The sequence below is a fragment of the Macrobrachium rosenbergii genome, chromosome 42, assembly GCF_040412425.1.
Source record: "Macrobrachium rosenbergii isolate ZJJX-2024 chromosome 42, ASM4041242v1, whole genome shotgun sequence".
Lineage (NCBI taxonomy): Eukaryota > Metazoa > Arthropoda > Malacostraca > Decapoda > Palaemonidae > Macrobrachium > Macrobrachium rosenbergii.
Window position 1 is genome coordinate 26444031 of NC_089782.1, and position 14194 is coordinate 26458224.

Sequence of the window (14194 nt, forward strand, 5' to 3'; positions counted from 1 at the left end):
AATTGTATAAGTACAACTCACGTTTTTTATTTAACGAAAGTCCATTCCTTTCCTGAGTTTTGAAAGGGTAACTTGAGAAAAGTCTAAAAATATGGAATCTTTATTTAAACATCAATAATATAAATCTAGATATGATAAAATTGCACTTCATACTTGGAATAATCGGTGGTATTGCTCTAAGTAGACATTTCTTCATCCAAATGCCTTTTTCTACCTTGAGTGCTTGTGTTAGCCCAAGTCTGTCGTAAGGAAGCCTGTAGCTCTTGAGTTTCACAGATGTAACTGGATAATTCATGCTCACGCATGGGAGGTAGGATACCAGGAATGAAGCCAACAAATGCCTGTGAGGAAATTAAATTATATCCTTAAACAGTACTATGATCTTGACAATATAATTCTATTTACAAAAGGCAATATATTACACTTATTTATGGTTCACCTATGTACTAAAAATAATTCCAAAATATTTAAATTATGCCATGCCGAACTCACCATACCAGCCGTATAATACAATAAAGATAAGTCAAAAACAGAAAGCATCTCGCACTCACGAACCTCACACTTACTCAGTGACATGCAATATGAACATTTGTTGTCATTTATGTCAGCATTCATAAGATGGTCCTGTTGCTACTTTATATGCAGAACAATTATGAAAATCTATATGCAGTACATACAAAACCAAGTTCACTAATGAGTTGTGCAAAAACCTGTACTTTCAGAGAGATGACCATGGTAAGGAAAAACTATATGCAAGTAAAATACAAAATATGAAATAAAATTTACAAATTGAGTAGCAAAGGATATTGAAAATAAAAGGTCATACATATGCAAATTTACAGGTCACCTAAAGAAGACACTCCTACACTTTTTCACAAAAGTAAATGGTACTTTTCAGGCTCAGGAGTAATGGCTCTTTGGAGTAACCAAAATTCAATGGTTTACCCTAACTTCTTCTTCTTCTTTTAACGTGCTTTTATTCAGGCTTTCTATGGGGTAGAAATGCCTCTTTGAAGGACTTTTTGATTTATTTTAGAAAAACTATTTACCTGCCCTGATTTAATAACGTGTAGTGGGTAAATTATCCTCAAAGAACAACGCCCTTTCTTCCCAAGATGCTGTATAACCAAAGTTAAAATGTGTGAGATGTTGTTTCTTTAGAAAGGTGTTGTAGTGGCTTTGTTTTTTCTGTACAGCTGCTACAATGCTTTATAAGCAAACCACCGAAAATAGATCTATGCTTCGGATGTTTCCCGGTATAATGCTCTATGAGCCATGGCCCATCCTCAAGAACAATCAAGATGCTGTATAACCAGCCAAAGTTTCAGTCGGTTTTCTACTGGCCAATGTATAATATAGACCCTTCGGTTTTCAGTATAATGCCATGAATGGCCCACAACTATGGCCCACCTATCCTTTATCGTTGCCAGAAGCACGATTATGGCTAAGCCTTAAAACAAAACTACTTACGCTAGGGCTGCAATTTGATATGTTTGATGACTGGCAACATATCAATTTGCATTTAACTATAGTAACTTTTTAAGATCTAGGAGCAGAAAGTGTGGACAGGACAGACAAAGCCAGCACAATAGTTTTCTTTTACAGAAAACTAAAAAATCAGCAAAAACAGTTCAGCAAACATCCATCATAGAGGGATCTACTTACTGACTGCTAATCCCATGAAAATGGAACCTTTTCACCACCCACTACTGAGCAAAAATTCTTTTACTGATGCAGTGTTGGACACAATATTCTTAACACTAAAACAGAAAAAATGTTAATTCTTGAAATACCAAGACAACGTACCTGAGGATATTTCTTAGAATATTCTGCATTAAACTTATGAATATTTTTGATGAGTGCTGCAATTACATGAGGAGCTATATGGAAAGGTCTCTCTTCTGTTGTATGCCTTATGACAGCTGGAAAAATGAAACTTTATTAAAAATGTGACTTTGTACAATTCCCTAAAATACTGTACTATCCACTAACCCTGCAGACTTTTATTGTTAAAATTGAGTGTCCCAACATATAACAACCAAAGTTCTTATCTGGTCTAAAGTGTTTGCTACTAAGCAGTTCAAACCTAAAACCATATAACAATCTTTCATTAAAAGTTCCTGGTTTTTATCTGTGTTTCTATATTAAGCTGATGTTTACTGCAACCTTGACAATTATTTTTGTTCAATATTCATATTAACACAATGTTACTACATTTCTAAATTGTTATATGAAGCTGCAATACATAATTTTTTTCAATTTAGTAAATCTTAACTACTGTATTAATAAACCCTTGATGCCAACAACAGCTATTTATGAATTGATAATCGAACACATTCCAGTTTAAAATAATGCAATACATAAGAAAATAAAATGAATCTCTTACCTAATAATCTTTCAATCACTGGGTCTAAAACATCTATACAAAATAAACTCTGGAGTTCTGCTCGAAGATTAGAACCCAACTTGGTTGCTACGTAAATCCTATTCTGTAAAATACAATGGAAAAGAAACTGAAAAACATCATGATACTGTATGCGCAAAAGTAATGCCTAAATTATAACACGAGGAAACACATTTGGAGACAAACTATTAAGTGGTTGGTTGGATAAATTAAAGCTGTGTAAGGTGCAGCTGCATTATGGATCAGAATGATGAGAGCAATATGAGTGGGAGATATATATATAATTAATGATGATTTAAAGTGCAGGCAATAACACAATATCAAGACATTATCCAATGAATTTTGGAAGAAAAAATATAAGGCACCACAAGTACATCTAAGAACTATGAAAAGAGGTCAAGTACCATATTGGCCTATTTCCCACCAACCATAGTCTAATCTCTCAAATAAAAGACCAAGATCTATGAAAAGAGGATATGTGATTCCATGACTCCATATTCCTCCAACAGTTTCCTACTCTCTTTATGCAAAGATATTCATAACTCATTCCTCATTTATTGATCTAACCATGACAATCTTGCTGACTATGTATATCTTGGATAATTCCACTGTATGTTTAGCTCCTTAGCAACACTGAACGTTCACTGTAGCAACCCTTTGGCCCCAGCTGCACTGTGTTCTGCCTTATACTTCATGTGTTCTTTAATGTGTCTTCCCACCTAGCTGTCCAAATCTCAATAATATTCTTTGCTTTAATTTTCACATTCAAAAAGAGATTCTTTGGGCAATCACTTTGAGAGAGAGACATTTGTCTGGTTAAAATAGTTCATATATATATGTAATTACAATAATCTAGCTGAGGATATGGTAGGCTTTAATGGAAAGATGCAAAGGAACTGACAAAAGTAGTATATCAACAAACACTAGTTGAAAGATGCAAAAAGACTGATTTGAGAGAGAGAGAGAGAGAAATTTTAAGCTACCAAAAGAAATCAAGTTTACCAGACAACAGCTGACATAAGAAGGACATGTTTAAAAACTAGTATAATGATGCTTATTATTGCCTAGAGAACAAAAAATCTGACTCGAGTAACTGTCTTGGAAAAGATCAAAACAAAATGGATACAAGCATACTATCTGAGAGGCGTAGAAGAACAAATGTTACATTTTCCTTTTAACTAGGCCATATTTTTGTAGTATGTCTTACAACTGAAACTCCATCCGTAATTATGCCACTATGAAAGTTGCTACTTTACTTTAAGAGCTTGAAAATTAGCCCACATTTTTCCATCTAAACATGGAAAACTGTGTCGAGCATGAATTTCCTGTATGCAAAATTCAATTTGATTCATAAAGTAATGTTATAAATAAAATCCACTTTAAAAATTCATCAAGCTTACCAGGTATGTGAAAATCGGTATAATGCCATCTAAACTATAAATGATACGATTGAGTAAGTTGTAATAGCTAATAATGAGCTGCTCATCGTCCAAATCCTGTGGAAAGAGGAAATTATGAGTTTTTCTTTTTTAGCTTTTAGTCTGATTTACAATCAAAACTGATACTGTATATATAGAACATTAAATTGCTGAATCAATTAAGCCTACTGGTACATCATCCAAGCAAAAATATCTATTAACAACTAGCACTGAACATACTGATAAAATATGCACTAAAAAGAAACAAAGTAATGTTTCTTATGAAAGATGATATTTCTTATAAGAAATAGGCAATTTCAATTAATCTCAGACTGATGAAGTGAGTTCCTAATGTGCTTCATAAAATCCAAAATGTATATTCCAGTATCATATTCACATCCCATATAAACAATTTAACAGTGATGGATGATTTCCCACTTATTAACTATGCTATTAGATTTGGTCTATTTTGGAGCACAAATTAATAGGGAATAGAACCTGTAAGGACATTTGACTTAATTTCCTAAACACACTGTTTGCTTACTATCACACTTTTAGTGCAACAGTGGCTCAAGATATTCTGATAATTCTCATCAAAATCAATTTACAATAAAATGCAATATGTATACACTACCCTATCACATGGTAAAGGGGGAAGAAGAGCTCTCCAAATAATTATTTTTTGTTATAAAAATAAACAAACTGCTCCTTTTTAAGTTTCAAATACAGACACCTTCCTACAAATGAGTTATGTTCCGGATGGCCGTTTGTTTGTTGGTTACTGTACTCATCTTGCCTATTTAAGTTACATTACGATATAAAATCAATACAGTACTGTGCGTCTTTTCATCCTAAAACACAATACTGTACACTGTACATACAGTGCTGTACATGCAGATTTGGCACACAAAACAAAATTTGAACTTACGGGTGGCAAAGGGGAGTGCTTTGAACACAATTTTAATTTGCGATCCCGTTTGTTTCTATCTCTGAATGTTTGAAAGTAGGGTGGTGTCTGTACTGTACTTTACGAGAGGAGATCAACCTTTTATATAGAGTTAACAACACTTGGCACTACTAATCTCTAAACTGAAAAAACAAAATATGATGACAAGAAAGTCTTTAAAATTAGAAAATGTAGTTTTGCCTAAGATCATTCTTTAAGATGAGAAAACTTAGTTTCCTTACACCTCAGTCTTTATCTATGAATAAAAGAGGTTTATTCCCTTTCAATTACTTTATAGTTTGCTGTATTGATAGCCAAAAATATCTAAAATTACCAAGATTTCATCTTTACAGTTTCCTATATAGTAACAGACAAAAGTTACAACCTTAAGTGTTAAGAATAAGTAACAACACAGTGCTGAACTTTGTTGTAAAGATTTTCTGTCCCTATGTAATAATCACTACAAAGAAATGCCTTCAAACCAACACTCAAGTGAAATACTAACCATTATCAAGGCAAAATTTTGCTTAGATTAAAGAATTTTTTACTGGAATGAAAATACCCTCCAAAATCAGTACATTACTAAATACTGTATCTCGAAACAATTTTTCTATAACCTGTTAATACTAAGCTACAGTACTTGACAAAACTTACCCGCATATCTAACGCAATCTTTAAAAAATGCTTGTGGATGTGAGACGTGAGGTCTTTATAGAGAGACTCGGAATACTGTTGACACACACATTTGTAGGCGGCAGAGTACATGGGCTCAAACTGAATAACTGGACCTGAGTGTGGCGCGGGAGGAGGCCCTTGCAATAACCTATCGACGGCCCCTCGTAGTTGGGGCCAGTAAGTATTGTGGTAGTCATCATCTGTCATATTTGACATAGCTACAAACAAATAGAGAGATTAATATACACAGATTTTCACCTAATAAGCATCAAAGAAGTGTATTAACCAAGGATCAAAGTTCATAACACTGGTATTTAAATTTGATATATGATAAAATTATGGGATTTTTATCCTAAAATAACTATACTGTTAAAAAACAATGGATTTCAGTTTCCTTCATGTGAAATGCATTCTTAAATACATATTGTATACTGTATTGCAAAATACTTGTTACTTGGCAAATATTCTAAAATGTAAAATTGAGTGCAAGTATTTTATTCTAAAATGAATATGCATTTTAATTACTAAACCCGATTTTGGGAAGGTTTTCAATCATAGCTATATAACTGCACCAATCATCAATCTTTTTTAAAAAGCCTTATCAGAGCAAGTCCTTTAAAAAACCATATCAGAGCAAGTACGAAAACCAAATCTTGTATAATATACTGTAGATATTAACAGAAATTAGCAAGTTACAGTCCCTCATGGGGCTAACTCATTAACCTCTTACATCTTGTGTAAGAATGTGATAAATTCAAGCCTGAATATTGGCTAACTACTGTACTACAGTACTTACAAATACCTACTACTGTATTTATTTATGCTAAGGGCAATCAAAATTACTTGAACTATAATGCAAAATCTTCTTGTGTTGATTGGTTTCAGTCAGAAATTAAGACTGATATAACATGCAAACATAACTTGAATTTGATTGATTTTGCATCCTAAACTATCTTACAAATCAAAGGACACTTCCTTCACCCATTCTCCGATCTCCACAAATTTTGCCCATTTCTATTACAGTGTATTCAATTTTTGGGACCTTCTAAGGAGGACAAAGAGGCAGACATTAATGAGCACAACCTCCCTGCAATTTTGTTACCTACAATAATACAAAAGTTTATTCAAGTATTTGCCAAAATAAAACGGGTGGTACTAGAGGCAGATAAATGGAGGTCCACTGGAGCTACAGTATGCTAATGATATTAAAACTAGAATTGAAAGAAAAGGTCTTAGAAAATGATTAAAAGAGAAATGGAACGAATGAGAGAAAGTGCAAAACACCAAAGACTGAACTGAAGCAGGGATATTATGTCCAAACTTGGATGCAGAATGAACATAAACACTGACACAGTGTGAGATCAATGATCACCTTGAAAGTGTTTCACACTCATCTGTGAAAAAGAATGGTTTTGTCTTTTATACCTGTTGTATAGTTATAAAACCTTTGCTTCTAGACAATTAAAATATGCTATGCCTGCTACAGTATACAGATGTCCCTCTACAGTACAGAAATGAAAATAATCCACCAAGAAACCATAATTAATATTCATAAGAGATAATGCTGTACTATGTGTGTCTGCCGCATTTACACAAAACATGTCTGGTCAGAATTTTATAAAAGCCGAAATATGCTTGAAGCTAGACCCTGAATAGTAACTCTATGAGTAACTGGTATAGAAAGTGAGGAGACTTAACATAACAAAACTGAAAGATCATTAGTTCATAGACTATGAGTCTAAGGTGGTCATGTTTGGCCTTTAATAAGCATTAAAACTCCAGTACAGCATTTAGGAAAGAAGTAGCTAGGATAGCAGTAAGTCATATCTAGTTCTTAAAATAATTTCCATAAAGTGTACTGTACATAGATAATACAGTACTATGTAATTTAAATGACCCTTTGCTTAGGCTTACTACTTTTGTTTCAGGAAACAATATCCATCAAAATGAACCTTAAATATGCAGGGTACTAGCGACCCTTAACATTTACAAAGTTCTCACAGCAAGTTCTAATATTACTGACAATTTTTAGTTGTCCTGTAGCCTACCATATTAAACAGATGATAATTCTGGCCTTACATGACAAGAGAGGGTAACGCAGCCACTATTTCACACAACGTCATGGTCTATCACATAAATTGATGGCAAAAAAGAAAAAAAAAATATAAGACACTATTCTCAAATAGGAGGGTCCAAACTGTTTATCTGGTAGAAAAAATTTCAACTTGAAAACTGACAACCTAGCACCCTGCATCTTCAGATTTCAAATTAACCAACAGCACATCTACTAGCAGCTCAGCTGGAAAAAGATGACAACCTAACCTTTCCAATGGATGGGTGAGGTACTCTAGGTTAGACAATAGTAATGAACTGGAATGGCTAAGCTGAGGTAAATCAGGCTACTTGCCTATAGCTTATGGAAATGACCAAAAGAAAATACACTTGCAAATTGTTTAGCCAATGTATGATAAATTAATTCTTAACCAAGACTGAATCAAATAGTGCCATAGCCTAATCAGATTATAATGCTTACAGACTTATACCTTCACTGTTTAATGTGCAAAACAGGTTCTTGAATTTTCTAAGTATCCATTTGACATTTCCATAAAAATAATGAGTTCCCCTCCAGCCTATGATATCATGACTACGTAAGAGCTTTGTGATGTATTTGGCCAATCAAAACTATCATTTTTTCTTAGTTTCAAAGTGGCACCTATTTCTAGACTCTGCTTCCACTTTACCCTCAGAGAAATCCTCCATAGTGCAATGGCTGTTTTATAAGGATCAAATAAGAATACTAAGTGATTTACAAAATTTAGGTTGTCAAGCCAAGCTCTGGGGCATTTTCAATAATTGAGACAATGAAAAGAGCAGTGAGTTGAAGTGGTTGGACAGCAAAGAGAGAGAGATCCAGATAATAAAGGAAATGAAGTACATGGAACTAAAGTAACAGCAAGATTCAAGAAAGGAAGTTGAAGTGGAGGTATGTATAGTAAAAGTAAAAGGCTAAAAAAGTGGGTTTAGCTAAGGGGCCAAAGGGATGCTATAAACACCCTTTAGTAATACTGACAGTGCATCATGTGAGGCACACTGACAATAATATCCCCCTATGGGAGCAAATATGAAAATGGAGTTTTGTAAGTTTTATAGACTAATCTGAAACATTTCCCTTCAAATAACTTATGCTTAATCTGTAACTTCTAAGTGAGGCAAAAAAAAAAAAAAAAATGTTATTGTTAAAATATGTGAACAATTCTTCTATAACTTTAGGGGTAAATATGGAACGATTTTTGGCAACTCTGATTTATGAAAATAGTCAGGTAAAGGGGATAAGTAAGCTTGGAAATGGCATGATAATGGGGATAAGTGAGCTTGGAAAATGAAGTGATTTTGTAAGTTAACAATTGCTTATGCTTTAATTGAAATTCCCTTTAAGCTTGATATATTAAACTTTGGCGGGTATATAACAATCTATCTCACTGTTAAAAATCAAGTAGAAAATACTTCAAGAGCTTTGGAGGTATTGTGGACCCACACGTTCTGGCAACACCGGTCTGTGAAAATTGGAAGGTAATGCGGATGATCGAGTCTCCCACAAACGCTTAGTTATAACAGTCACTAGACACACACTCAATGATTGGAACTTCCCAAGGACGCATGAGCATCCTTGAAAACTCAAGGTTAGCAATAGATATAGCAGGCTATAAGATAGCTTCATGGGGGGGGGGGTTCCCACCGAGGAAGATTCTGCCCTTCCCTGTCCGATGGCCTAGGATGCTGTGTTAGGTTAGGAAAGGTTTAAGTTACAATGTATCAATGTAAATAATGCTGGCATCATTTTTTGTCCTGGTTAAGGGGAGGGTCTCTGCCCAGCCATAACAGGGCTATGCGCCTCCCCCCCCACCCCCGGGGTCTGAATGGCGACTGTTATATTAGGTTAAGTTAGGATGCACCTAATCAATTATCTCAAACACTTATGTGCTTATCTTTTTTATAATGTTTTTTAACAACACATGGAACATTTTTCATGCATTATGAAAATATTTCATCGTTGTTTTTGGCTACTTGACTTCCTTCAGTCCCACTCAAAAACCCCAAATTCCCACTGAGGTCCTCTTATGACTTTCGGATATATTGTTGGGGGAAATACAAATATGTGGGCAAGCCTAAAGTATATAAGGGTAAAAAACGTGCCCAATAAATCCCAAAATGAGCTCAAAGGACAATAGGCTAAAGTGATTTACTGGTTTGGCAAGAAACTAATTCATCACGCTACATCAATTTACCATTTATTTATCAACAATCAGGTTAAAACATATAAATAAATTACGTGCAAATGTAATTTATCAAGGCCTAGGCTATATTTAGGCTATCAATTGACGACACTAATTTGCCAACACTTAGGATGGGCTAAGGCTAATAAATTCCGGCCATGTCAGGCCTGCAATTAATCCTCCCGAGAAGAACTATAAACAAAGAACTATAATATAGTTAGGGAATTATGCAGTGACCGGAACGAGAAGATTCGAATGGGGCGATTCAATTGTCAAGTAATAAATTGCATTTTACACAAGCATTAAAAATGACATTATCATACATCACTGTTGGAAATGACAATGCTGCTATTCTTACCTAAAGATCGCCTTGGAGGGGCGACTGTTACACCTTGATCTCCTGTCCTTTCTATGACCATTTGTTCATCCATCACTTGAATGGGTTTTCGGAGATGAGTGGTCAATTACGTAGCTAAAACAACATCAAAAACTGGTGTGGAGACACTCCTCTTGGGAGACGAAAACTCAGCTATTGCATCGTACGGAAATGCCTGAGTTGTCTTACAATTGTTATATCATAACTGTCAAAAAATATTTTGGAAGCTCATTTACAAAATCTAAACACTGGTTTCCTTTAAATTTTCGTCATATATATAAAATATAGAATAATGTTTCCCTTTATTAGCTTAATTTTTGTGAGAATGGGTATATTACATGCAAAATCATGTTAAATTTGTCCCAATGACATCTGCAAACATGAGGTTGCCTTGATGTTTCTCGGTGTTTAAAGTTGTAATGTTATTTGATGTGAAAATTGATATGAGGTTATCCAGATTTATCAATGACCTTGGTATTCTGTAATAGATATATGACAAAAAAATTCTTTTATCTCATATCATTGCGGCATTCGTTAGCTAAGAAGGGGAAAGGGTGATGACGAGTTACTGATATGAATTCAAAAGAATATGAAGGTTGCGTGATCACAATATATAATTAAAATAGATTGTTGCTTCATAAGAGTAATTTAATAGGATTAGCTCTGAAGGAATAGACATTTCTTATAACCATCTCTATAACTCCCAGATATTCTCAAGGACCAGGGACATTGTTGTTTAATTGTTTTAAGTAGACAAGTGATTTGGGGCGAGGAAACTTCACGAATCAACAATTTCAGCTCTTCCTGTTTGACCATCAGACCTTAACAATTATTCCACTGTGCAACTGCAGTAAAAATGAGTAAGTATTTTCTGGAAAATAGCATATCATACAGATATGATTTTGAGATTTATGGTGTAATACATTTGCCCTTCATTGTGTTCATTTTCTTATATGCATGGTAGGTAGCCTGACGATCTCTGCATTAACGTCTTGTTAGGCTTTGGCGTTTTGGTTTATCATCTGGGTGGATGTTCATTGCTGGAGGAGAGAAGATCATGCCTGTTTGAAGTTGGTTTCATGTATTTAGACTATGGAGAGAGTGATGGCCATTGCTGCCTTTTCCAGTTACGAGGTAGAGGATTACCAGGAATAGACACATAGTCCCCATGATGCATCGGGGAACTCTGTGCTTGGTGGAACGTCCTCTATATTAGGCCAAAACACTGCATGAGAGAGCATTTATGTGAGTGGTTTGTTGGACAAGGGACAGATTAGATAGAGAGAGGGCTACACCTCAGACTCAACGGCGCTGGCAAAGCTACATGAAGCAATATGCTTGACTCATCTAGATGAAATGGGCGCTTCTCCGTTTTTCTTTGATTCGCGTCTTTCATACAGGCCTAGCCCAACCTTACTTTGGTTTATTCAAGGCTTATCGTACGGAATCAGTTCTGGTGTTAAAGGCTTCCTGTTTTATTGTAAATTGAAGGCAGATCCTATACCTAGGTTTATGATTCATGTTAAAATTTAGGTATTCGGCCTTAAATATGCAATCCCCGCTGTCAGGTTTACAACAAATGCTAGATAGTCTGTTATTTCTTCATATATGTTTACATGGAAAGGCACAGCAGAACTCTCAAAAGTGGGGATATGGCCCTCCTCTGTAAAATCATGTGAGTCTCTAATGTAGATAACTCCCATCCAATAGCTGAAGTTTAAATGTTTTGACATCTACCACAAATTCTTTAGTGTTTGGTTTTAAACCGCAAAACACGTGAGATCTGGTGTTTGTATTTGCATCTAAACAGTTTCCAAACGATTGATATTTTCAAGACTCATTGTACCTGTTTTTGCCTGAAGGACATTCCATTTTTTGAAATTGCTTTTTACTATTCACGCTTCTTGTTGCAGTTAGTTACATTGATGAATTAGGTTTTCTTTATGTTATTTTTCTTGATCCAGTCTGCAAGCTGGCACTGGTACTATTTCACATAGAGCACCTTTATGTTTACATTATCAATTTGAATGTCCATGCCATCATAATTTGCCTTGAAAGCTTGCTGCTGATTATCAAATGATAATCAAAATATCACAATTTCACTTTGGTCTGAAAGATTTATTCTTTTCATTATTTTCAGTTGTTATTTCACAGAATTCAAATGACACGCACAGCATCTGATGATCGGTTTCTCGTGAATTTGCTTAACATGTATAGTCTCAGTTTCGTGACACTGGTAAATTTTATCAAATTATTTGATGCTAAGCCTTTAACTACTTCAGTTTCGAGAGATTCTGGTCATGTGCTCTTAGCAGAGGCTAAGTCTGCTTTCTTGTGCCTTGTAAAGTGAAATTACTGGCCATGCAATTGCTGGATGTCATTATCCTTGTCAAGGGTCCAAGGGCACAAAAGTCATCAATAGTTATTTTTGTAGAAGGAAAAACTACCAGAAAATCTTAAAAAAAGATATCATCAGTTTTTCATAAGTTCATTTCTCCACTAATGACACCAGTGGAGCTAGACCATTCCGCTGCCCTGAAGGGATAACAGCAATGTAATTAGGGTTACTTAAGTATCTTCTAAACCAGTTTGTTGGAAGCAAGAGCATTACGTGAATAGATCAACCTACTCTATCATCCTGGTAGGCAACGGGGCGGAATATCGCGAGTTCTATCATTAGAACCAGCCCATTCATTGAAACCATGTCCCCGTTCTAGGGGATAGTTCAGCCCTCGAAATATCCTCACTGGTAGCCTTCTCAATAACTTTCAAGGCCAAATATTATCAGTTTTAGTCATGAACTCCAGTCCCTTCTACGAACCCTTTTCCTGTTTTGTTAGAGCAATGAATTTTTGTGAAAGAGAAATATATTTAGATTTGAACCGGGAATGAATGAATTCTATGGGTTTGGTTATATCAGTATTTATTATAGTCATAAAGTACTGAAACAATGGTGGATGACACTCTAAAGTAGCATTATAGTTTCACTTTAATCAGTGGAAATTAACACTAATAACACTATGCAGACCTTTCCACAGTATTGCAGTAAAGGTGGATAAGATTTAGATACTGATATTCCTGATCGTGAGTTGCACTCACTATAGCCACTGGCATCGAGTTGAAGACTTTGTTATTGTGCCCCTGTCAACCTTCTCTTAAGAAACCGGATACACTGTTGACTGGTAGGTTTTTCCTGGAAAGACAATAGAGCTTGATGCATAGGCTTAAAAAGTGAAGGTAACTGTTTTGACTTTAAATAGAGTCCTTAGAAAATAGCCAAACGTGATATGTTCCAGTAATCTAAATCATAATTTCCATTGTTGGGAAAAGAAAATCAACAGCTTTGAGGATATTTTTTTGGAGAAATATAAAAGTCTCGAAAACTGGTGATAACCAGAAAGGAAGACACTATCACAAAAGTGGCGAGAAAAATATGAGATAAGCGGCACTAGTTTAAATATTTGGGCACGAGAAACCTCACAAACAATACAAGATTTTCTGGTAGAATTCGATTTGTTTTTGACAGCTGTGAAAAAAATTAATCTGGAAGTTGAAGGTAACAATATACATTATCGAATCCTTCTAATGATATGGCGCAGTACTACTTGAACGAAACCAGTCATGGATTGCAAGTATGGACTAAGATCTGCCCAACAATGACGTCTTGGTTTTGCCTGAGTTCAGCCTCTTACCCAGCTGATGACACCGTTTATTGATCTGTTCTATGTTTCTTTGAAGACTAGTAGGAACCTAATTTAAAGTTATGGAAATGGATAACTGCAAGAAAAGTTAGCACCAATTAGGAATAAGATTGTAATGGCGGGTTAGAAGTGCAAAAAGCAAGAGAGGAGAGCAATGAGATGTAGCAAAGATGAGGACTTTTTTTTATAATCCATCAAAGAACCGTCATCCTTTATGAGGCAAAACAACATTTTTTTTAATTAATAAGAAAATTACTTACAAAATGAGAGTGTTGCTTTGAGTGAACCCTCAACCAAGAAGATGGATGGATGGCCATGTTACGTGGGTTGCAGCACGGCGCAAGGTTTGAAGTAAAACAACCTCCTTCATTCGTTGATATTTTCTCCTGGAAACCAAAGT

General features: G+C 35.0%; 1 protein-coding gene across 1 annotated transcript; it reads right to left on the reverse strand.

The window, feature by feature from the left end:
* Positions 1 to 84: 84 nt before the first annotated feature.
* LOC136828116 (CDK2-associated and cullin domain-containing protein 1-like) lies at positions 85 to 10273 on the reverse strand. Its single transcript, XM_067085897.1, has 6 exons — positions 10076 to 10273; positions 5423 to 5661; positions 3805 to 3900; positions 2387 to 2489; positions 1807 to 1922; positions 85 to 341 (listed from the first exon to the last, which is right to left on the reverse strand). Exons 1-6 carry the CDS (start codon positions 10146 to 10148, stop codon positions 177 to 179), a joined length of 792 nt encoding a protein of 263 aa, XP_066941998.1. The 5' UTR covers positions 10149 to 10273; the 3' UTR covers positions 85 to 176.
* Positions 10274 to 14194: the final 3921 nt, after the last annotated feature.